Source organism: Hyperolius riggenbachi, chromosome 1 (assembly GCF_040937935.1).
Source record: "Hyperolius riggenbachi isolate aHypRig1 chromosome 1, aHypRig1.pri, whole genome shotgun sequence".
NCBI lineage: Eukaryota > Metazoa > Chordata > Amphibia > Anura > Hyperoliidae > Hyperolius > Hyperolius riggenbachi.
In genome coordinates, this window is record NC_090646.1 from 666,626,719 (window position 1) to 666,652,728 (window position 26,010).

At 43.1% G+C, this 26,010-nt stretch overlaps 1 protein-coding gene across 1 annotated transcript; it reads left to right on the top strand.

Annotated features, from left to right (window-relative positions):
* The first annotated feature begins 11,508 nt into the window (after positions 1-11,508).
* Positions 11,509-16,964, top strand: LOC137532431 (gamma-crystallin-3-like). Its single transcript, XM_068252917.1, has 3 exons — positions 11,509-11,614; positions 15,327-15,569; positions 16,616-16,964. The coding sequence occupies exons 1-3, from the start codon at positions 11,606-11,608 to the stop codon at positions 16,889-16,891; spliced, it is 528 nt and encodes a 175-aa protein (XP_068109018.1). The 5' UTR covers positions 11,509-11,605; the 3' UTR covers positions 16,892-16,964.
* The last annotated feature ends 9,046 nt before the right edge of the window (positions 16,965-26,010 follow it).

Sequence of the window (26,010 nt, forward strand, 5' to 3'; positions counted from 1 at the left end):
AAATACATAAAAATCACAAGATGTAAAAAGAAAGGGAAAATGCCCCCCCCCCCCCCCCCCCCAGAAAAAAAAATTGCAATGCCTTTGAAATACAAAACGCATGCATCAAATAACAATTGTGAATGGCCTCTGGTACTGATCCAGTTCTGAAATATGCCTGAAGAAGAAACTTAAAGTTTGGAAAGCTTGCAGAGGAATCTTGTACATTTAGTCATTAAAGGCATCACCTAAACACCTTTTGTACCGGTAGTTATGTCTTCGGATTCTCTCCATGACTAATACTGGACCGCACACAACTGGCTTCACCTGATTCTGTGTAAGTGAAGAAATAACAAGAAGGGGAAAGAATTGACAGGGTGGAGGGAATAGAGAAAAAAGAGAGAATAAGGGAGTGGGAACAGTGAAAGGAGGAAGAGGTTAAAGAAGTGAAGCGGAAATACTGTATGTTAGACAAGGTAAGAGACAAATAACATTTATACTGTGCTTTTCTCCTGAGGACCTCAAACCACTTCAGGGCTTCAGCCACTTAGGATGCGCTCCACGGGCAACCAGGATCACTAGAGAGTTTTGCCCAAAGACTCCTTATGGTTTTACACACTGGCTTGAGCCAGGATTTTAACCTTGGTCAAAGGATCAAACCCAACATCAAAGGAAACAGTCTTACCAGTGCATTATCCTGTTAGGTGAGAATATGACTATAAAGAGGTGGGATTTGAAAGAAGCTAAGAAAGGCCGGTTCTCTCATGAAGCAAGGTGAAACATTTGCATCAGGCACAGAGATTACAGGGGCAGCATGTTTGTACTGTACTGTTTACACTAACAGCATGCAGTCAGAGTAGGAGGAGAAGCAAGAGGGGAGTGAGGTGAAGAGGTCATAATTGGGGAAAAGCAGCTTGTTGTGCTGTGTGAGGAGTCTGACAGTGAGTGAGGAAGGGAGAGGCAGGAGAGCATCATTTGGGAAAAGCAGCTTGTTGTGCTGTATGAGGAGTCTGACAGTGAGTGAGGAAGGGGGAGGCAGGAGAACATAATTGGGGAAAAGCAGCTTGTTGTGCTGTGTGAGGAGTCTGACAGTGAATGAGGAGGGGGGAGGCAGGAGAGCATCATTGGGGAAAAGCAGCTTGTTGTGCGGTGTGAAGAGTCTGACAGTGAGTGAGGAGGGGGGAGGCAGGAGAGCAGCAGTGTTTCACTTGACTTGCACAGCAGAAGGGAGGAGGCGGCACTGCTGTCCTGACTGAAGAGGAATGGAGTGGCTGAGGGTGAGCAGTTTGTTTGTCACAGACTCACAGCCAGCCAGTGTGCTATTGTGTTGAGCTGCAGCATGTCAGGTGAGAACATTAAATGAAGCAGAGTAAATTGTCGGGTGCTGTGAAATCATTCCAAATTGTGGGGGGTGCATCCTCACAAGTTTGCCTCAGGCAGCAAAAGTCTAGAACTGGCCCTGAAGCTAAGACATAGTTACATAGTTACATAGTTATTTTGGTTGAAAAAAGACATACGTCCATCGAGTTCAACCAGTACAAAGTACAACACCAGCCTGCTCCCTCACATATCCCTGTTGATCCAGAGGAAGGCGAAAAAACCCTTACAAAGCATTGGCTTCAATTCATCAAAGGGTGTTCGATAACAAAATCCCAGTCCTTAAAATACCGCATTCGGTATTTTACACTTCACTGTGCTAATTCATCAATATTTTCCCATGTGTGGTAGAGGTTCGTTAAGTTACCGAAGTACTACGGCTTCAGTTCATCAAAGGCTGTTAGATAAAGGCAGAGTGGTGCAGAGCAGCTTGGAATGTCTCTGTGTTGTTACAAGCTGATAACAATAGAAGGCATCCAGACATCCCTTTACATGTAAACGTGTGTTATATTTACTGTTACTTATACTGCCTCTGCTGCTCTGAATCTGTCCATCAGTGTTTCTTAACATTTTACTTATTTGCCACAACGTAGATAAACTTCCTGGAGACTTTACAAATGCCATGCTTGGTGATTTCACCACATGCATCTTTGTATATTCAAACAGGGACTCAAAGGGTTAAACCACCGAAGGACATCTGGGGATATCTTTTGTCCCGTTATCTCTGCTCACTGCCTGGGAGGTCTGGAAGCTTGTGTGGAGAAGCCTGTGTGACCTATCAGCAGCACTTGCAGGAGAACAGGGGCTGTTTCTATTGGCTGCCTGCTCCTGTTAATCAGGAAAACATTCACACAGAAGGCTTTCGAAGCCTGTAACGACAGGGGAGAGCTGGAGATAAACACCGAATGTGCTAGCGAATGTGGTAACCTTGATGAATTAACATTTACTGACATTTGCTGACATGTGTTGAGCACAAGTCGGTAATTTATCTCATTGCTCTGTGATTTCAGCTTCTCATTCGGTAACAGCTTTGATGAATTAACATTTTCTTAAGTGCTCCGTTAACTCAGCTGTTTTCAGCATTACCGAATGCGGTAATGCTTGATGAATTGAAGCCATGGTCCAATTAGCCCCAAAAGGGAAAAATTCCTTCCCGACTCCAGATGGCAATCAGATAAAATCCCTGGATCAACATCATTAGGCATTACCTAGTAATTGTAGCCATGGATGTCTTTCAACGCAAGGAAAGCATCTAAGTCCCCTTTAAATGCAGGTATAGAGTTTGCCATAACAACTTCCTGTGGCAATGCATTCCACATCTTAATCACTCTTACTGTAAAGAACCCTTTCCTAAATAAATGGCTAAAACGTTTTTCCTCCATGCGCAGATCATGTCCTCTAGTCCTTTGAGAAGGCCTAGGGACAAAAAGCTCATCCACCAAGCTATTATATTGCCCTCTGATGTATTTATACATGTTAATTAGATCTCCTCTAAGGTGTCTTTTCTCTAGACTAAATAAACCCAGTTTATCTAACCTTTCTTGGTAAGCGAGACCTTCCATCCCACGTATCAATTTTGTTGCTCGTCTCTGCACCTGCTCTAAAACTGCAATATCTTTTTTGTAATGTGGTGCCTAGAACTGAATTCCATATTCCAGATGTGGCCTTACTAGAGAGTTAAACAGGGGCAATATTATGCTAGCATCTCGAGTTTTTATTTCCCTTTTAATGCATCCCAAAATTTTGTTAGCTTTAGCTGCAGCGGCTTGGCATTGAGTATGATTATTTAACGTGTTGTCGATGAATACTCCTAAGTCCTTCTCCAAGTTTGATGTCCCCAACTGTATCCCATTTATTTTGTATGGTGTTAGACCATTGGTACGCCCAAAATGCATGACTTTACATTTTTCAACATTGAATTTCATCTGCCATGTATGTGCCCATATAGCCATCCTATCCAGATCCTGTTGCAATATGACACTATCTTCCTGAGAGTTGATGATTCTGCACAATTTTGTATCATCTGCAAAAATAGCAACATTGCTCACTACTGCATCTACTAGGTCATTAATAAATAAATTGAAGAGCACTGGACCCAGTACAGACCCCTGTGGGACCCCACTGCTAACAGTCTCCCATTTTGAGTACGATCCATTGACCACAACTCTTTGTTTTCTGTCCATTAGCCAGTTTCCTATTCATGCACACAGACTCTTCCCCAGTCCTTGCATCCTCAACTTTTGCACCAGACTTTTGTGGGGAACAGTGTCAAAGGCCTTTGCAAAGTCCAAGTATATCACATCTACAGCATTCCCAATATCCATATTAGCGTTCACTACCTCATAAAAGCTGAGCATGTTAGTCAAACAGGACCTGTCTTTAGTAAACCCATGTTGATGCTGAGAAATAAGATTATTTTCTACTAAGAAGTCATGTATAGTATCTCTTAGTAACCCCTCAAATAGTTTGCATAAAACTGATGTTAAGCTTACAGGTCTATAATTTCCTGGATCTGATTTTTTGCCCTTCTTAAATAATGGGAAAACGTGGGCTGTACGCCAATCCACTGGGACTCTGCCAGTTGAAAGAGAGTCACAAAAGATAAGATAAAGGGGTTTATCTATAACTGAACTTAATTCCCTTAGGACCCGAGGATGCATGCCATCCGGGCCAGGTGCCTTGTCTATTTTTAATTTATTTAGTCTTGCCTTCACTTCTTTCTGCGTTAAGTATTTAATATTACAGTTAGAAGATTGAGACTCTTCTGCCTCTGTAATTTGCAACAGTGCTGTTTCCTATGTGCTGGGTTGGGGAGGAAGACAATGTCAGGGACAGAGGGCGTAGTGTGAGAGGTGATGGCAATACATTTGAAAAGTGTGAGAAAGAATGTGAAAAGGTGTTGTGATTGAAGTGTGAGATATGGGAAGAAGTGTGTGCTGTGTGTCAGAAGGAGGAACAGTTAAAGGAAGTAGATGTGATGTGAAAACGGTTGAGGAATAATTTGTGGGAAAAAATATGCAGAGTGTAAAATCTTGTGCAGAGTGTGGGAAATGTCCTGCAGAGTGTGAGTTGAGTGTATGATCTGTGTGCAGATTGTGGGAAATGAAGTGCAGAATGTGAGAGAAAGAAGTTCAGAGTGTGAGAAAATACATTCTGAATGTAGAAAATTAAGTGCAGAGTATGGGAAAGGCTGTGCAAATTTTGGAAAATGTTATGCTGAGTGTGGGGAAACAATGTGTTTCCTGTTAGTGACCAAACAGGAAACCTCAACAGCAAATCCGCTGCTTTTGCTCGGGATACAATACCTATGGGTAAGGTTACATTATCTGTCATTCAACCACATTTAAAACACATTTTTTCATCCCATAAATTTAAAATCAATTTCCTCAAAACTACAAGGTCTTTTTGAAAAATATTTTTGTCTTATCTTACTATTCTCCTTAATGTCAATGGGAACCTTTTTTTTAAAATATACTTTCCTATCGAGGACCATTTACCTATCTTTGTCCTCTGATGCTCCGTCCCCTTTTCTTTGGTCTGGCTGCAGCCTGGCAGCCAAAATCAGTGTTGTAGCTATTTGACCATTTCGGTCAAATATTTTCACATAGGAAAGGAGGCAGAGCTATCTTCTCCTGCTCTGTCACTCCTTCGTCATGTGCAGCCATCACCTCCCCTTTCTCCGCCCTCAGAGTCACGTTCACGGTGATGCTCTTTTACTCAGAGAGTGCGCATAGTGATTTATTAGACAGGCAGCGCTGCAGGCATTCTGATGCGTGGCTCCGATACTTCACACAGAGCACAGTGAGACTTTTCACAGGCAGCGCTGCACAATGCATGTGCGCGCACTCTTCTAAACACGTGCGCGCACATGCTCATGGCCGTGCACCCATAATCTCTTTCTCTCACGCTATTTTATCGGCGCTTAAGAGTGAGAGATAATAGAAAGGAAGAGGCTGCCGACCCGGAAGTCAAAGCAAAGGTCGGCAGCCATATTGGATTTATCAGGCACCGTTCTGGGGCAAATTTTACCGATCCAGGAGCAGGGGAGCGGCGAAAATAAGATACAGTAAAAATATTTTTCACTTGCAACACATCCATGTTTTTTAAAAAAAAAAAAAATGATTCCCATTGGTTTTAACATATTTAGGAAATTCGCTGATTATAGCATGTGCAGGGACTTGTTTTTTATTAACCACTAAAATTTATGCCATTGACTTCCAAGCAATTTCACAAAAAGATATCCAAAAGTTGTCCACAATGTGCTGGAAACTGAAAGAAAACTTGTAACAAAAAAAGTGCCCCTGGGAGGTACTTACATGGGGAGGGGAAAGCCTCTGGATCCTATTGAGGCTTCCCCAGTCCTCCTCCATCCCAGGGTGGTCTCGCTGTGCCCCTCCGAACAGCGAGCATGTAAATATTTCCCAGCTCCAGCGCAGGCGCAGTAGCGGCTCTCGACTCGGGATGGAAATAGTGGAAATAGGTGGAAATAGTCTATCCCAGTTGGGTCCGCTCTACTGCGCCTGATCCAGAGCCGAGTGCAGCTACTGCACCTGTACTGGAGCCGGGGAAGGTAAATATTGCAGGTGCGCCTGCGCCACAGCCTGACAAATTGTCGGCTGTGGCTTCAGAGGGGGACTTCGGAGGGGCCAAGCGAGACCACCTTGGGACGGAGGAGGATGGGGGAAGCCTTGATAGGATCCAGAGGCTTCCCCCTCCTGATGTACCCCAGGGGCACTTTTTTTGTTACAGGGTCTCTTTAAAGTAAATTAATATTTTGATTTTTTTTTTTATAGAAAAATCTCATGAAAAAGTAACAAAAAAGTTCAGAAAGTTAAATTGTGAAATAATCTGTTGTGAGACCATTTTCTTCAAAAGTATGCAAAACTCTGAACTCGGTATATATTAATGGACACGCGCGAGAAAAAAGTTTAGATAATTTCCTCAGTAGAGAGAGCAGCATCTGGATAATCCAGTGCCTTCCCCCGTCCTCCTCAGCCCAACCAAATATTTTTCTTTAAAGGTTATTATGCTGTTGCTTATAATTTAGAGCAGAAAGGAAGATCTGAGTTCAGGTCCGATTTAAAGTGTACTACAGCAAAATGTCATTTAAACCAAGTTTAACCACTTCATCACTGAGGGGTTTTACGCCTTGAGCACCAGAGCAATTTTCACCTTTCAGCGCTCCTTCCATTCATTCGTCTATAACTTTATCATTACTTATCGCAATGAAATGAACTATATCTTGTTTTTTTTATTTGACACCAATTAGGCTTTCTTTAGGTGGGACATTATGCCAAGAATTATTTTATTCTACATGTGTTTTAATGGGAAAATAGGAAAACATTTGGGAAAAAAATGATTTTTCAGTTTTCGCCCATTATAGTTTTTAAATAATGCATGCTACTGTAATTAAAATCCATGAAATGTATTTTCCCATTTGTCCCGGTTATAAAACCGTTTAAATTATGTCCCTATCACAATGTTTGGCGCCAATATTTTATTTGGAAATAAAAGTGCATTTTTTTCAGTTTTGCGTCCATCCCTAATTACAAGCCCGTAGTTTATAAAGTAACAGTGTTGTACCCTCTTGATATAAATATTTTGAGAGTTCAGTCCCTAAGGTAAATATTTATGTTTTGTTTTGTTTTTTATTGTAATTTTTTTTTTATTACAAAAAAAAATGGTAACAATTGGGGAGTGTGGGAGTTAATGAGTTAATTTATAATGTAAAATAATGTATTTGTATATGAAAAATGCTTTCGACTGTAGTTTTACTATTTGGCCACAAGATGGCCACAGTAATTTTTTGTAAATGCGTCCTGCAAGCGTAAGAAGTACGCTTGCAGGAAGTTCAGGGAGGCTGGGAAACTTTTTTTTTTCACAATGATCGCGCTGCTTCTCATAGAAGCAGCCGATCATTGCTGGGGGGCCGAGATCAACGAACGGGAATGGTTTTTCCCGTTCATTGATCTCTGGGTGAGCGGGCGGCGGCCTGCATGAGCGCAGAAGCGCGCGCATGAGCGAGCGGGAGCGTGGACAGTGGCGGTAGCGGCGGGGGGTGCGTGCATCTACGCCCCTGGTGGACAAACCACTTGCAGACCAAAGGATTTCTGACAAATCGGTGCTGCGTGGGCTCCTCAGCCCACAGCACAAATCAGCAGGCAGGCAGGGCGATCAGACTTCCCCCCTTTTTTCCCCACTAGGGGGATGTCCTGCTGGGGGGGTCTGATCGCCGCTGGCTATTTGTCTGTAGCAGGGGGGCTCCTCAAAGCCCCCCTCCGCAGCGCTATCCTGCCCTCCTTCTCCTTCCCTCCCTCCCCTCCTTCCCATGGGCGGTACAGGACAGCGATCCGTCCTGTACCGCCTCAGATAGGGTTTAGCCTATCAGATGCCGGCGATCCCCGGCCAATCAGAGGCCGGGGATCGCCGATCTCCTTTACGCCACTGCTGCGACAGCAGCGGCGTACAATGTAAACACCGGGGATTTCTTCCCCGGGTGTTCACAATTAGCCTGCGAGCCGCAATCAAAGGCTCACAGGCTGTTCACGGAGACACCCTCCTTGAACTGACATGGAACAGCCGCTCGAACGAGCAGCCATTTCCATGGTAACACCACTGCGACCTGTCGCCGCCTATCGGCGGTCGTTAAGGGTGTAGATACGCGCACCTGTGGTGGTAGAGTGGTTAAGAAGCATTCTTTTCTTAGAACTTTTTAAAATCAATTTTTTTCAAAAACTAAAAAGTCTTTTAAGAAAAAAATCACGTTATTATAAGCCACTATTGACTTAGTTTAAAGCGGAATATAACCCTGCATTTCAACTTTGCTCTAAAACATTATTTACAGTATATTATATGCAACCAGCATTTTTTTTTTACTAGACCAGCATTGGAAGGGTTACACAGGGCTTTAAAGTTCCTGGAGATTTCTGCAGACGCATCCGAAGCTCAGATAGTTACATTTTGTTTACATAAATGTATCTAAGTGTTGAATGTGACTCACTCTCTCTGACTGAGCTGGAGGACAGCCAAAGTGTGTAACATTCAACACTTAGATACATTTATGTAAACAAAATGTATCTATTTCAGCTTCGGATGCGTCTGCAGAAATCTCCAGGAACTTTAAAGAGCTGTGTAACCCTTCCAATGCTGGTCTATTAAAAAAAAAAATGCTGGTTGCATATAATATACTGTAAATAATGTTTTAGAGCAAAGTTGAAATGCAGGGTTATATTCCGCTTTAATCACGTTCTTGTAAGCCACTATTGACTTAGTTTAATCCTAGGCGCCCAGTCTCCCAACTGAACTGATACAGAAACATGTTTTTGACCTGAGGAAATGCCTGAGAAACGCATTGTCTTTAGTGTATCAATAAATACAGCTTTCCATTATCTACGGTTTGTTTTCTTCTGAGAAGGTAAAACAGTATACCTCTCATTTACATCAAGCACCACCAACGGCGCCTCTACCAATGCTTGTGCATGCAGTCTCTACCCCTGGGGGGTTCGAGGTACAGGGACCTTGGTTGTCCTCAGTACGTCTTCCAGGAGTGCGACCAACCAGCATCTGCACTGACCAGGATGGTGATTTTCCCGCAAGCTCTAATGGTGGTTGCAAGTTTTCAACCCACCTTTGTGAGTATATTTTTATGTACATGCACTTATAAGCTCCTTGTCTGACAATACTGCACCGCTGGGCTCCTGGTCTCTCTCATTCTATAGATACTTGGAGGTTACGACGAGTAACCATCAAGGATCAAGAACTTCTCCACTTTCTATAACTGTACTGCTGACCCTCTGCCTCTAATACTTTTATCCATAGACCCTGAAGAAGCATGCAGAAGATCAGATATTTCTGACTGAAGTCTGATTGGATTAGCCATATGCTTTTTTCAGGTGTGTGATCCAGACACTACTGCATCCAAAGAGATCAGCGGGTGCCGGGACTACAAAGCAACTGCAAGGAAATGAATATGGCAGTCTAGTTGTACCTCTTGCTTTAGGTTTCACTTCTCCTCTGCCGAGGGGTGAATTGGGGAATAGCACTTTTAGATGTTAGTAGTTCTGTTTTTGTTTAAAATTTTGGTTCATCTTTAAGCCATTAATATAAAATCTAACAAGTTGATATATTTGTAATCTATATGCAAGCAAATGCTGTTTTTATTTTCTATGAAATTCTACTATATATACACTTTTTTCTAAAATATTTCCCTGTATGTTCCCCATTTTTTCCCCTTTTTACCAGGTCTGGGTGCCTTTACCTAACTTTCAGGAACCATGCAGTGCCAGTGGGTTTATGGGAATTTTTAAAATTAGCTACAGTATCAAGCGCCGATGCACGCGCATCCCAGCTTGGATGACAGGGCTCCGCTCCGCCAACAGTCTCCCAGCAGCTATCGCCGCTAGGAGACTGTTAGACGGCAAAACTGCCGTCTATTTTCTAGGTACCGCGCTGCGATCTATGGCAGCGCTGTGCTGCGGACAGCCGTGTGACATGGCTGTCCCCCAGGACACAGGCTGAAGCCTAGACAGCCGATCACCGCTATTGGCTGGCTGCGGGACGGAGGGTGTTTAGGGAAAAATTGAAATAAAATAAACAAGGAAATATATTTGTAAAATAATACAAAAATATTTATAAAAAAAAAGTCCTAGCAGGGATCGGACCCCACCAACAGAAAGCTCTGTTGGTGGGGAGAAAAGGAGGGGGGGGGGTCCACTTGTGTGCTGAGTTGCGCAGCCCTGCAGTGAGGCCTTAAAGCTGCAGTGGCCTATTTCCTGAAAAATTGCCTGGTCTTTAGGGGGGTTTAACACTGCGGTCCTCAAGTGGTTAAAGACTTTACATAGTGATGTAAGCCTGTTGTCCAGGTGATGTTTGCTAAAGGAGGGATAGTAAGCTTTGGCAGTAGGGATTGAAAATTAACATTGAGCTGGGCTGAAAAAATAAGAAAGAAAGGGGCAGAAGTGATGTCACTTTTGGCATCACAGAGAAACAATAAAGATGGAAGCCAGAAGAAATATTTTTTTTTTCCATATCGTATTTCTCCAAAATCTAACAGTGAGCCAGCGGCGTAACAATAGGAGATGCAACCCCATCAGCCGCAGGGGGGCCCGTCCGCCATGAAAGGGGGGAGTGCTGCCGTCCACCCGATTGTGGGACCGCCAGCCGGGTGTTGAACTGACCGCGGCATCTAATAGACTTTACGATTATTTTCTGGTGACTGCTGCCCACATTACGATTTTCTGGTGACTGCTGCCCACATTACGATTAATTTCTTTTTAAATGCTGCCCACTTTACAATTATTTTCTGGTGAAATGCTGCCCACTTTATGATTAATTTCTGGTGAAACATTTCTGCATTACGATTATTTTCTGGTGAAATGCTGCCCACTGTACGATTATTTTCTGGTTAATGCTGCCCACTTTACAATTAATTTCTAGTGAAACATTGCTGCATTACGATTATTTTATAGTGAAACGCTGCCCCATTACGTTTATTTGGCACCTATGGGGGGGGGGGGGGCCCATCCAAATTTTCACAGTGGGGCCCAGTGATTTCTAGTTACGCCCCTGCAGTGAGCACTAAAAAAATAGCAGTATAGGTAAGCTAAATAAGTAATTTCTCATTGGATGATTCTTATTTTATTTTTCAGTAAATATGGAGTTTTTCCCACTGTAAATGTTCTTTCTAGATACATTTTTTTCTGTTTATTTTTGAGTAGTAAGTATAAAATACAATTTAACAATCCACTATGCATAATACATTTAAAACAATACATAAAATACTTTGTATCGTCTTTAATAGAAAAGGAATATTACATTATTGTAATAGTTAATTTTACCACTGTTCAGGTTAACTATCATGTACAATTAATTTTGCAGTTAGTCTGTGATGACATATTATGCAATGTTTGCATCAACTTTTGCAAAAGTTAAATATAAAATTGCAGTTCTAGAACAAAGGATCCTGCTGATGGGCAGTAAAAGTTTTTGTTCTGTGGGGCTGTTTGGATGCAGCTTTGAAATACAGGTGTAAGCAAAGACACCACAAAAACAATGAGTTCATACAAAGGCAACTGCAACGTGACCTTTACATAATACTAGATATAATAGCTGTACGTTCTGCTTACTGGGTGGAAAAATAGTCAGCATGACTGTCAACGTATACAAAAGGGGACGCATATAAAGGGATGCCTCTACCGTCCCAGCAGCAGCACATTGCTTGGGGCCTGAGCGAGTCGACATCCAATCCACAATGGGAAAAGTAAGTCAAAGCTTTCTTGAAGCATGCATATATGTAAATCGACCTAAACTTCATTATAGTATTCAAAAAAACTAGATACCATTACTTTTCCAGCTGTTAGTGTGAAGTTTTTAGTCAGAAACCAGTTCATCTAGAACTGATATCACTGATATCACTGATGACCCAGCATTGCCCGTGTATTTATTTGGCTGGTGTTGGCTATGCCCGCTTTTTGTAATAGTAACAGACAATTACTTAATTACTCAGTGACCAAATTTGTGAGCTTTGCAGTCTTTGGCATCAATAATTTGCATTGAAATGAAACAAATCTGATGGGCTGTTTGTGTCTCCACCCCCTTTTCTGAATTTGAACCCCAGTCACCCAATAAATAACTGTACCCAGTTTGGGGCTTGTGCCATTAACAGTGCAAGAATGGCAGTAATGAAATATTCCCCTTGAAAATCAATGGATGAATTTTGATTGGCTTTTGTAGGCTCCATCCACCTGTATGAATAATAGCTGATGGCCCGGCGTTGCCCGGGTATATATATATATATAATTATTATTTATATGTCTGGTATCAAAATATTTTTTAAAATCAGTATCATGAAATATTACAAATGACTGTTTTTTTAAAAAATATTTTTATTTTTTGTTTTTGTACAAGACACTTGCTATCTATTTTTTTTAGTCAGTGGTGTTACAAAGGTTTAAACTATTTGCTAATAATAATAATAATAAGAAGAAGAAGGAGAAGAAGAAGAATGGTGGTTTATCATTTAATCAATAACATCAAACATTACAAATGTATATGTTAACAGATCACTCTATTTGACTAGCAGGATTAATTTTTAAAACACCCTCTAGTTTTATTGATGGGCTCTAATTGAAAAATAAAGTTAAAATAAACTTAAAGTTAAAATCAAACTTAATGAAATTGGTTTTAGTTTGATACATGCCTTAGGGAATAATTTGTCTACTTAAAGGGAACCTGAAGCGAGTAAAATGATTTAAAATAAACACATAACGTAGCTGCAAATGAATATTGCATACTAACCTCGCCGTCAGTTCCTCTCAGAAGCTCATCATTTTCTTCTTACAGTGATCCCTTCCAGTTCTGACAATATTTTGTCAGAACTGAAATATACCAGTTGCAGTCAGTTATATATCAGCAGCTGTCAGTTACAACTGAATGTGCAAGGTAATGTCCATGTTTCCCTATGGCTCAAGTGGCGATATTACAGTGTAGCAGTGTGCTGACCAGGAAGCTGTTATGGGGTAATGGCCATTTTTAAAATGGAGGACAGAGAATTATATTGATCACAGTGGACAAATGGGACGCAGGAGAGGAGAAAGAGATTGAGGAGTAGACTACACAGGAGGTCAGTATGACCTGTGTATGGTTATTTAGACTTTTTATTTTCAGTTCAGGTTCTCTTCAAAGGACACATGATTCTCAGGGGTTTATTTGTTTTCAACAGTATTTCCTGAAGAGCAGTTGCAAAGTCTAACTGACAAAATAGTGTGCCAGTGAGTAGGGAGGCTGGCTGGTATCTTACTGTTTTGGTAGTTAAACTGCTGTTCAGGAAATGCTGATGAAAACCAAGAAAACCCTGAGAATCCCCCATGAGGAGATGGACTGGCCCAAAACCTGTCGGTTTTGTCAGATTTCAACTGCCTACTTTTTTCGTGATAGTGGTCCTTTAAAGAGAAACTTCGACCAAAAATTGAACTTTATCCCAATCAGTAGCTGATACCCCCTTTTACATGAGAAATCTATTCCTTTTCACGAACAGACCATCAGGGGGCGCTGTATGACTGATATTGTGGTTAAACCCCTCCCACAAGTAACCCCTCCCACAAGAAAAGTTTGAACTTTTGTGGGAAATAGCCGTTTACAAAATAAATATATTAATAACTGTTACAGTGTTGATACCTTTTTTTTGTTCAATCAGTGGCCCTTTATAGCACAAGGCGATGTAGAGAGGGTAACAGTATGTTACGTTACATACAGGGCCGGCGCTACCATAGAGGCAAAGGAGGCAGCTGCCCCAGGGCCCCAGAGCTTGTAGGGGCCCCCAGTGGCTACAAGAGGAAAAAAAAATTCAATTCGACCTTATAGTTTTTGAGAAAATTTATTTTAAAGTTTCAAAAGAAAAAAAAATACACATTTAAAAACCTGCCGACTTTAATGGTTAATAGAAAATCAACCTTAAATTCTAGAAACCCTAAATTTGCAGGATATGTTAAGGAGATCATTGGGAATAAGAGGAAAAAACTATTTTTCAAAAAGACTTTATAGTTTTTGAGAAAATCGATTTTAAAGTTTCGAAGGAAAAAAAGTATACTTTTAAATGCGGTAAATGTCACTGTTAGTAGCAAACCTAACGGTAGTGTAATTTTACATGTATCAAAAGAAAGAGCAATACATTTCCTGACGGGGTTTCCAGGGGTCCATACGCAGCCGCAGCGCTTTGGCCAGGGATCGCTATACAGCCGCAATATGGCTGTATGAAGATCCCTAGCATTTTTTTCCTATTTTCCCATTTTTTTTTTATGTTTAGAGTGTGGGAATTTTTTTTTTTAAATTATGTGGGGTTCCCCCTCCTGAAACTTTTTAACCCCTTGTCCCCCATGCAGGCTGGGATAGCCAGAATGGGGAGCTCCGACCGATTGGGGCTTCAAACCCTGACTATACCAGCTGCAAAAAAGGTCCCTTAATGCCGATTTTTGTTCCGGGGTATCTGTTGGGGGGGGGCAGGTTTATTTTGCCCTGGGGCCCCATTGTTGCTTAAACCGGCCCTGGTTACATAGGATGAATGAAGGGAGAGTAGATACAGTATGTATGTAAACATCCAGTGAGTGTTTAAGGGTGTGTTCATAGGATGAGTGTTGCTCTGCTGTATGTGAATGCTATTATAACTGTCAATACTTAATGTGGAACTAAACTCACAACTTCCGCTCTGCTCTAGAAGATTAGCCACTGCATGACAACCATTATAGAGGGAAAATCTTCATAATAATTTATCGTAAAAAAAAAAAAACAAACACCTGAAGTTTTACTTGGTTTCACTTTTGCAAAAGGCACTGCAAGGGTTAAGTCTCAGAGATTACTACATGGAGGGATCTCATAAAGTCTATTCACAATAGCTGATAAGAACGAATTAAACATACACAAAGTTGATCTGGCAAAATGAAAACAGAACACAGAGAAGTTAATTTCTTCAGCAACTACAGTATGTGTGGATTAGGGACGTTTCATTGTGTGCTGTGCAAGAGTTCAATCTTCTTGAAAGGGAACCAGAGATGAAGCACCCTCATTTATTTTACCATATATATCAGTGGGGACAAACACCTACCCTACAGAGAGCAGGGTAGGTGTTTTCTTGAATGTTCCCACTGATATTTATGGTAAAATACATGAGGGTGCTTTGTCTCTGGTTCACTTTAAGCTATTGACAAGAGGGGAATTTAACTGCCTTAGTATGTACCAGGTTAAATGATTTACTTTCATAAGAAGATGTACATCAAATGCATACTACATTGTAATGGTAGACACTAGAATGGTTGGCACCAGATGCTGGCTGTGGGTTGACTCAGTGCAATATACCTTCCAGGGGTGTGCTCACGTAATAAGAGCAATTCAATCCGCTGCAAAGAAGTAGTATACTGCATTGTTATCCAAACATGTTTCCAAATTCATCTCATAATCATTATTTTCTTTTCTTGAAGATCATCTTCTATGAAGACAGAAACTTCCAGGGACGCTCCTACGAGTGTAACTCAGAATGCCCTGACCTGTCCTCCTTCTTCAGACGCTGCAACTCCATCCGTGTAGAAAGTGGTAACTGGATCCTCTATGAGCAGTCCAACTACAGAGGACACCAGTACTTCCTCCACAGAGGAGAATATCCCGACTTCCAGCAATGGATGGGCTACAATGACTCAGTCAAGTCTTGCCGTCTGAGCCCCCAGGTATGCACAAGTCAGTTATTTCACTAACTGCTTGTTAAGTCAGTTTTGTTTCTTACTTTCCAAAAAGCAATGGTTTTAGTTTTGCTTTATACTTTATTTTTTATATACAAATACTGATGTTCACTCAGGTCCAGAGAAAGCTCCTGTTCATGAAGCAGAAACTAGCAATGAGCGCATGGATTTTAAGGGATTCCAAATTCCAACTTTCACATCAGAATTTCACATGTCCGAGTTGAAAGACAGAATTCACGAACATCCGACTCAAAAATTCTGAACATCAAGTGAAATTACATTTGTGTAATGCACAACCTTTTTTTTTTACATACACTGCAAAAAAAGTCTGATGAGTAGGCACAAGGTACCTGGTTAAGAAAATTCAACATAATAATTCTCTGCAAAGGAATGCAAGGAAAGGAATGGGGTGGAAACAAGAGGTGGGGAAGTATACAGTATATGTACAGGCAGTGCGTAATTAGGTTATTTAGTGGGTGCATGGCCTAAGCTAGAGAATATGCTTGTCGGAAAAGGTGGGTTTTGAGGGAGCGTTTAAAGATTTCAAAGGTGGGAGAGTGGCGGATGTGCTGTGGAAGGGCACTCCAGAGGAGGGGTGAGGCACGTGAGAAGTCTTGTACATGTGAATGTGAGGAGGTAATTGTAGAAGAGGATAAAAGAAGCTTGTGTGCAGATCTGAGATTGCGGGTGGGTTGGTATCTGGAGACTAGTGAGGAGATGTACAGGGGAGAGAGATTGTCATGCCATAGTTCCTTGCTTTCCCCTTGACCTCTATGGAATTTTGGATGTTCTCAAACCTTCTATTGTTTTTTTCCCCCCATTATATAAATATATTTAAAAAATTCAGCTTGGGGGGGGGGGGGAGCATAATAGCCAGTGGGTACGCAAACCTCAGGTCTCAAACATAAAGTTCTCGCAACTGGATAGCTCTCAAAACTTGAAGAAGAGGAAATGTTTGCATGCATTATCACCTTTTAGAGCATTTGGCCAACTGGCAGTACATAGTTCGATAATTTTGCCACCATTTTTTGCAGCATGAAGGTTCCTTCAGAGTTAGGATCTACGAGAGAGAAGACTTCAGAGGTCAGATGATGGAGTTCACCGAGGACTGTCCTCATGTCCATGAGAGGTTCCGCTTCCATGACATCCACTCTGTCCATGTCCAAGATGGCTACTGGATGTTCTATGAGGAGCCCAACTACAGGGGGCGCCAGTATTACCTGAGACCCGGAGAGTACAGGAGATACAGCGACTGGGGTGCCTCAGCTCCCAGGATTGGCTCCTTCAGACGAGTTCACTACTTCCATTAAAATACAACTGCCATTGGTCATTTGCTAAAATAGCTGCTAACTCTGCAAAATAATAAAACCCGAATTTATAAAATGCAGCTTGTTATTGTTTCTTTGTATTGCACTGTGCAATTAACAAGTTACCAGTCACATGACCAATGCCTAGGCATTCAGGGAGGAAGAGAAGATCTAGTAGAATCTCAAACAGCAGTTAAAAAATGTGGTTCAACAGTTGACGATCTAGATGCTATTTTTTAATGAGTTGATTCAAATGTTATTGCAATTAACCTCTTGCCGACCGTGTCACGCCGATGGGCGTGGCCGCGGTGGCAGCCCCAGGACCGCCTAACGCAGATTGGCGTAAAGTCCTGGGGCTCTGTTTTGCAGGAGATTGCGCGCAGGCTGCGCGCGCATCTCCTGCTTGGGGGCGGAGCCGCTCGGGAGACTGTTAGACGGCATGATCGCCGTCTATTTACATGGTGCAGCGCTGCGATCAGCAGCAGCGCTGCACTGGGGACAGCCCCCCTGGGGGACAAGAGAGCGATCGGCTCTCATAGGGTGAAGCCTATGAGAGCTGATCGCCATGATTGGCTGGCTGGGGGGAAGGAGGGAGGGACGGTATTTAAAGAAACAGGGGTTTTTGAAAAAAAAAAAGCAACACTAATACTTATTTTAAAAAAAATAAACATGGGGGGAGCGATCAGACCCCACCAACAGAGAGCTCTGTTGGTGGGAAGAAAATGGGGGGGGGGGAATCACTTGTGTGCTATGTTGTGCGGCCCTGCAGCTTGGCCTTAAAGCTGCAGTGGTCTTTTTTACTAAAAATGGCCTGGTCACTAGGGGGGTTTAGCCCTGCAGTCCTTGCAGTCCTAATATTTAGGTATTACCTGAATCAACATTTGTTGGTTTGATGTCAGCAAAAAGATCTCAAATTTCTGTAACACTATGATAAAATGGTATGTATGCAGCCAAATGCTATATTATAAACCTGCCACCAGATGTCAGTGTTGTACAAACATTTTACATAATGGTCTAGTTCTTTAACGGGAACCTGAGGTGAGAGATATATGGATGCTGCCTTATTAAACAATGCACATTGCCTGGCTGTTCCACTGAGCCTTTAGTACTTTCAGCCATAGACCCTGAACAAGCATATGCAGATCAGATGTTTCTGACAAAGAAACTGACAAGATTAGCTGCATGCTTGTTTCAAGTGTGTGATTCAGATACTAACTGACTAGAAAGGTACCCAAAACTACTAAGGTATTGTTTAAAAGGAAATAAATATGGCAGGCTCCATATGTCTCTCTCACCTTCGGCTCATTTTAAAGTACAATAGAAAGAAAAGTACGGGATATCGACCATATGTCAAAATTTTAACTCATCTCACGATATATTATAATGCTCATGTATTAACCAAAAAAGTAAGGGAGCTCAGAGCTATAAATAAAGTGAATAAATACATTTATCATTAATCAATATTCTATGTACAAAACATGAACTAGCATTAAATGTAACAGCCCACCCATAAAAACACTGTGACTATGTTACACACGCAGCTGACCTTGATGCCGGCGGCTCTGCCGGCGTATCCAAGCTGCGACGGAAGCCGCTTGCTTGCTCTTCTTCTGATGGCATCCCCGACTCCCCTGTGGACAGGAATCGGCGTGCTGATCCCGCCCATGTCCCCAGGTGCGTGCGCACGATTCGGAGCAGCCTTCATAGGCTGAGGAGACGAGTGTGAGGTGTGTCAGCTGACGTAGAGTCAGCTGACACTGGCTCCTGCAGGAGCACTTCTGATTGGCTGGAAGTTCCAGGGGGCGGGGTTTGCTACCTCACTCCAGTATTTAAGTTCTCACTTGTCAGTTGTCCCGTGTCCTTTATAGCTATCAGTTCGAACTTGTCTTGCTATTGCGCCTAGTCAGCTCGTTTTCAGAGCTATATATATATATGTATATATATATATATATATATATATATATATATGTAGACACTATATATGTACTCCAGTTAGACCAGTCATATACAATATATATATTTATATATATATATATATATATATATATATATATATATATATATATATATATATTTATATTGTATTTTGTATATTCTCCTGATTGTTATTCTGTGTATGACCCGGCGTGCCCTTCACTTTGATTAATCTCCTCCTTCCTGTACGGCACTGGCAGTCATCTGCTATTTGGTTCTGACCTCAGCCTGATAATGACTCTGATTTTGTCTGACCCATGGTACCTCAGTTTCTGATACATGTATGACCATTGGCTATCCGCGACTTCTCGAGTTCTGTATTGCTAAGTGTCTAGTGCTCAGGCATCACAAACTATCTGAATATGGGCAAAAATTACATCTAGAGCAAGTGTTGCAAGTCCTGGACTGCACTCCTTGTAAATACAGTCACTCCTTGTAAAGACAGTTGCTGAGAAATGTCGGAATCTTCAGGCCCATATGAGATCAACAGAAAAAATGACACCCAATTAAGAAGGGGTGAAACTTTATCCTCAACCCGTGTGTCGCTGATGACGCGCCTCTATATATAATATATACACAGGGCAATTTCTAGGCCAAATTGCACCCAGGCCGAGGGTGTAAAAATCCCCCCCCCCCCCCCACGGGGAGACAGGTATAGGTGCCTGCAGTATAGGTTAGCCAGATCTAGTTGTCTAGTCGCCCCCAGTATAGGTAGCCAGCTATAGGTCCCCCCCAGTATACGTAGCCCGTATAGTTGCCCCCAGTATAGGTTAGATAGATAGGTGCCTCCAATATAGGTAGCCAGTATAGCTGTCCCCAGTACAGGATAGATAGGTAGGTGCCCCCAGTATAGGTTAGATAGATAGGTGCCTCCAATATAGGTAGCCAGTATAGTTGCCCCTAGGATAGGTTAGATACTGTAGGTAGGTGCTTCCAGCATAGGTAGCCAGTATAGTTGCCCCCAGTATAGGTTAGATAGGTAGGTGCCCGCAGTATAGGTTAGATAGGTAGGTGCCTCCAGTATAGGTTAGATAGGTAGGTTTCCCCGGTATATATTAGATAGGTAGGTGCCCGCAGTATAGGTTAGATAGGTAGGTGCCTCCAGTATAGGTTATTTAGGTAGGTGTCTCTAGTATAGGTTAGATAGGTAGGTGCCTCCAGTATAGGTTAGATAGGTAGGTGCCTCCAGTATAGGTTAGATAAGTGGGTTACCCCAATATAGGTTAGATAGGTGACTCCAGTATAGGTTATTTAGGTAGGTGTCTCCAGTATAGGTTAGATAGGTAGGTGCCCGCAGTATAGGTTAGATAGGTAGGTGCCTCCAGTATAGGTTAGATAGGTAGGTTTCCCCGTTATAGGTTAGATAGGTAGGTGCCCGCAGTATAGGTTAGATAGGTAGGTGCCTCCAGCATAGGTTAGATAGGTAGGTGCCCCCAGTATAGGTTAGATAGGTAGGTGCCCCCAGCATAGGTTAGATAGGTAGGTGCCTCCAGCATAGTGGAGGGGGAGAGCTGGTATAGCGTTACAACTCACTTTCCTTGATCCCCACACACAACCTCTAATTTCTTCCTGTCCCGGTGTCCATCGCATTGGTAAGAGTGCCCCCTGTGATGACATGCAGTCACGTCATCACAGAGGGTGCTGTTACCAACGCAACAGACGGCAGGACAGGAAGAAGATAGAGGCTGTACGTGTGCAGGGATCAAGGAAGGTGAGTTGTAGCGCTATACCTGTTTTCCCCCGCCACTGCGCTCCCCACCTGCCGCTCCGCCCCCTACCTGCTGCTCCACCCAGCGCTCAGGGCAGTCACACTGTCTGTACGGGCTTGGAAATGGGTCTGTATATACATGCACATTACTGACACTATTGCTGTGTGAAACCTCTCAGCCCCGTATGTCTCAAATCCTGAAAGCACCAAACTGTTAGGATGACTCACGTGACCTCTGCACAGAAGGAGATGTGAAGAGTCCACCTAGCGCAAACACCCGCAGGGCAGCCTGGCCGTTTCAGCCGTTCAGCAGCGCTCTGGATTTCACGTGGGTGCGGCTGGGGGCGAGAGGAAACGCACAGAGGCCCGGGAAGGACTCCACCCACTCAATAGACGTCACCGGGTCACATGACGCATTTCATCCCATTAGACTTCCTCAGATGCTTAACCTAGGTTACCAAGAACTTCCCTCTTATGCTCAAAGCGGGGAAGTACTGCATGAAGGGTTTCACCTTTGTTCATATTGCTCATTTACAAACACAATGCTGCTCATGTCACTAATATAGAAGCCTAGCAGGATCTGCATATGCAGTAGATGCAAAATAGTCATATTACAAGAATGCTTTAATTCTTTTATATCTCAATTTAACCCCTGAGGGTACAAACTCCCGCATTCCTATATCTAGAAGAATTCCTTTCTTGAAAGTTGCTCATCATAGTCACCTCTTGTTGGGCTTATATTAAAGGGGTTCTATCGGCCCCCTGCAGCTGTAATGTCCCGCGCCGTCCTCTTCTGATGCTCCGTTCCCTGCCGCCGGTAACCTGCTAATTATTCATCTAACTAGACAAATAGATCTGCAGTGCGCATGCTCGCTCCCACGCGCATCATCGGGAGCTTACTGCGCAGACGCAGTGCAAGAAAACTTTGTACTGCGCCTGTAGAGTTAGCTCCCACGGACGCACGCAGGAGAAAGCACACGGGCGGCAACAGCTGCACTGCGCAGTTCTGTTCGTCTAGTTATACGACGAATAATTAGCAGCTTATCGGCGGCGGGGAGCGGAGCATCGGAGGACTAGGCGCGGGACATGACAGCTGCAGGGGGCCAATAAGAAGCTCCAGGTAAGTGTCAGTTTTAGCTTTTTAAAATATACCGGATACTTGGGATCTGAGTGGTGTACAGATCTGAAATGCAAAGCCATCGGGTCCGGTTTCTTTTTATCAATAGTAGTGCTTCTGATATTGATACTGATATACTAACAGATGCTCCTCAATTCTTGCATTTAAAGAGCTGTAAGTTTACCCTATGTAAATTTGGTAGACCACTCTTTCAGTAGAACAATTATTGAAATCATTTACCATAAATAGAATGATTTAGAACGATCATACTTGAATAAACTATTCCCATTTTATACTGTACATCTCTACACATTTCACACCCTCCACATTGATACATCCCTTTACATGCTTTTACCTTTTTCGTCCGTCTATACCAATTAAATTCACTGCTTGTAAGTAGGTCACGTAAATTTGCGCACCTACGGGCAGCCATATGTGAGTAGTCACCAACAATTTTATGCATAACTGGATCTCTCACCTAGAGGTGCCAGTGTCTAGTCAGTACCTCCTTAATATCGTTAAAATGTGCACCATCTGTAGTAACTATACGTGAAATAGATTGACTATTTGTAATTGGTGCATGACGGGTCCAATTTAGGTTTCTTATTCATTAACAAATCCTTTCTATTATTTGTCAGGGTTCTATGATAGGTTGTGATTATTATTTGATTGGGGTACCCCCATTCCAGCAATCTAGCCCGCAGCTCACACGCTTCTTTTTTTGAAATCCTCAATTTCATCACAATTTCTCCGTAAACAGGTTCTTCTTTTTCTTCTTCAATCATCTGGTTCTTCTCCTTCTTCATCATCATTTAGTTCTTCTTCACCTGGTTCTTCTTCTTCTTCACCTGGTTCTTTTTCTTCTTCTTCTTCTTCACCTGGTTCTTCTTCTTCTTCACCTGGTTCTTCTTCTTCTTCACCTGGTTCTTCTTCTTCTTCACCTGGTTCTTCTTCTTCTTCTTCACCTGGTTCTTCGTCTTCTTCTTCACCTGACAGAAACATTTTTACTACTATCCGTAAACAGAGAAATTGACCAGTGGGCACCGCCCAATTTTGGGAGGGGAGATGCGAGCTAGCAGCTGGCAAGAGGGTATGCCCTGCAGTAGGTTTCCTATGGGTGCAGGTAGTAAGAGTTTCACCATCTTTGCCAATCCATAGATCTACAAAAGCGATTTCCTGGAGACTAAAAGTATAAGTCAAAAATATATATTTTTTTCAGTTTTAACTCCACCACAAATAGTTGCAGGTTGCTTTTAGTACTACCCTTCCACAAAACGAATATATCTTGCACAAAGAGAATTACTTGGGCCACTTGTTCCACAAATCCATGGGGAACACGCCACCCCCATAGTCACGCCCCTCTTTTGCCCGAAATTCATTCCACCAAATTCAAAGTAATTATTTTCAAGTATCAATTTCATTAGATCTGAAACAAATTCCGCATGTGTCTCACTGCCGGTGTTTGCGCTAGGTGGGCTCTTCACATTTCCTTCCATGCAGAGGTCACGTGAGTCAGCCTAACAGCTTGGTGCTTTCGGCATTTGAGACATACGGGGCTGAGAGGTTTGATACAGCAATATTGTCAGTAATGTGCCTGTATATATTATATATAGAGGCTTGTCATCAGCGTCACACGGGTTGAGAATGAAGTTTCACCCCTTCTTAAAGGGAAGGTTCAGGGTGGCTCTTAAAAAAATAAAAATGCCCATCCACTTACCTGGGGCTTCCTCCAGCCGTGGACAGCCAGGACGTGCCCTCGGCACCGCTCCGCAGGCTCCCGGTCCCCTCCGGTGGCCGACCCGACCTGGACAGGCCGGCTGCCAGGTCGGGCTCTTCTGCGTTTCAAAATGCGCCTCACGGGGGCGCGCTGACGTCATCGGACGTCCTCCGGGCTGTACTGCGCAGGCGCAGTAGTCCTGCGCCTGCGCAGTACAGCCCGGAGGACGTTCGATGACGTCAGCGCGCCCCCGTGAGGCGCAGTTTGAAACGCAGAAGAGCCCGACCTAGCAGCCGGCCTGGCCAGGTCGGGTCGGCCACCGGAGGGGACCGGGAGCCTGCGGAGCGGCGTCGAGGGCACGTCCTGGCTGCCCACGGCTGGAGGAAGCCCCAGGTAAGTGGATGGGCATTTTTATTTTTTTAAGAGCCACCCTGAACCTTCCCTTTAAAGAGAGACTGAAGTCTTTTTAAAAACAGGGTTTTACCTTATATTTAGCTTAAAGAGACTCTGTAACAAAATGTTCAGCCTTAGTTCTTATATCCTATAAGTTCCTTTGCCTGTTCTAATGTGCTCTGGCTTACTGCAGCCTTTCCTAATTGCACAATGGCTGTGTTATCTCTGTTATATGATCTAATCTGTTTCCTTCTGTCGGGCTAAGGCTTGAATGTGTGGAATGTGCAGGGCTGCTTGTGATTGGTAGAAGCTATACACACCCCCTCCAGGCCCCCTGCAGGCTCTGTATGACTCACACACTCTGCTTATGTGAGCCTATCACAAGCTGGTTAGTTTGTTTGTAAACACTGCCTAAAACTGTTAATTACAAGCCAGGATTGCAGCAGTGAGTGGCAGAAACAGCACAGAGAGGCCCAGGAGAACATAATGAATAGAATGGTATGCTCTTTGCTGTAAAAATTTTAGAGTACAGATTCTCTTTAAGTATGTTGGTCACTGCTAAAACTCTGCATCCCAGCGGCAGAACAAGGGTTTTATGACCCCAAAATCCTGGGACAAAAATCGGGGCGCTCTTCCTTATAGAGGCAGAGCTTTGGGCTGGAGCTCTGCCTCTACTCGCGTCAATCCCCGCTGATCGCCGCCTCTCCCCCGCCCCTCTCAGTCTTCTTTCACTGAGAGGGGCGGGGAGAGGCAGAGGTCCGCGGTCAGGTTGACGCGAATGGAGGCAGAGCTACAGCCCAAAGCTCTGCCTCCCCGGGCAGCAAAATCCACGACCAGGAAAGGTGTGGATTTTTGTCCTAGTATTTGGGGTGTAAAAAACCCTCATTCTGCTGCGGGATAGCAGAGTTTTAGCAGCAACCAACATGCTTAAAGGGAACCTAAACTGAGAGGGATATGGATATTTCCTTGTAAATAATACCAGTTGCCTGGCAGTCCTGCTGAACTCTTTGGCTGCAGTAGTGGCTGAATCACACACCTGAAACAAGCATGCAGCTAATCCAGTCTGACTTGAGTCAGAGCACCTGATCTGCATGCTTGTTCAGGGGCTGTGGCTAAAAGTATTAGAGACAGAGGATCAGCATGAGAGTCCGGCAGATCGTATTATTTTAAAAGGAAAAATCCATATCCTTCTCAGTTTAGGTTCCCTTTAAACTAAATAAAAGGTATAAAACCTCTTTTTTCTTAACTGGCTTCAGAGTCTCTTTAATTGGGTGTAATTTTTTCTGTTGATCTGGTGTTCATATGGGCCTGAAGATTCTGACATTTCTCAGCAACTGTCTTTAAAGAACAAGCGACACCCATGCTAACCTAGAAATAAAAAACACATATATAAGTAGATAAATACTACTTCTACTTACATAACAGATGTATTGTGCTATCCACGTAATGATTCCTGTGAATTTTATAAAGGAAAAGCAGAGAATCCTATTCTAGGCAGTGGCCATCTTGCCAAGCTAATGCTGACATCATATCCTCCCTGACTCTTGTTTTCCCCCCTCCCTTCTCTTGCTCATTGTGTATTCATTAGCTGCCCTCCTCCCAGAGTCTTCAGACACTCCCACTGAGGTGTATACTAGGAACTGCACTGTCTTCTCCTCCAATCGCTGAGTCACCTCAGCCTTGCTTGTAAACACAAGTAATCAGAGGGTGTTTCTGATAAGCAGCTAGGCAGGGAAGTAAATGGAAGAGAAGGAATATATTATAGATAAAAAGAACTCCCAGCATTCAACTCTTTGGCACTGTTTGGCACTAGGGCCAGTGCTCATAAAGTATGTGATAACTACAAACCATAACAGCAGAAAAAGTTTTGCAAGTTTTGAATGCAGGATTAGCATCCTTATCAATTTATACATTCAGACCAGTTGCTGTTGAAATTTGATTTTTATGGTGACAATACCGCTTTAAGAGAACCCAAGATGGGTTTTAAGATGCTATTAGGACACAGAGGCTGGTTTTGCATACAATGACCAGCCTCTGTTACTATACTGTGCCCCCCCCCCTTCCCCGACCCCTCCTGCACTCTGCTGTCCCCCAGAAAAAAAAAGCTGTGTTAGTGACATGCAGCGTGTTGCTAGCAGGCTGTTTACATCCAGGCTGTCATTTATCGCCCCCAGATGACACCATGGCCCCTGCCCCCCCCCCCCAGATCTTAC

Coding starts and splice junctions, on each gene's coding strand:
- LOC137532431 (XM_068252917.1), top strand. Junction 15,570..16,615: donor CTTGCCGTCTGAGCCCCCAG/GTATGCACAAGT, acceptor CATTTTTTGCAG/CATGAAGGTTCCTTCAGAGT.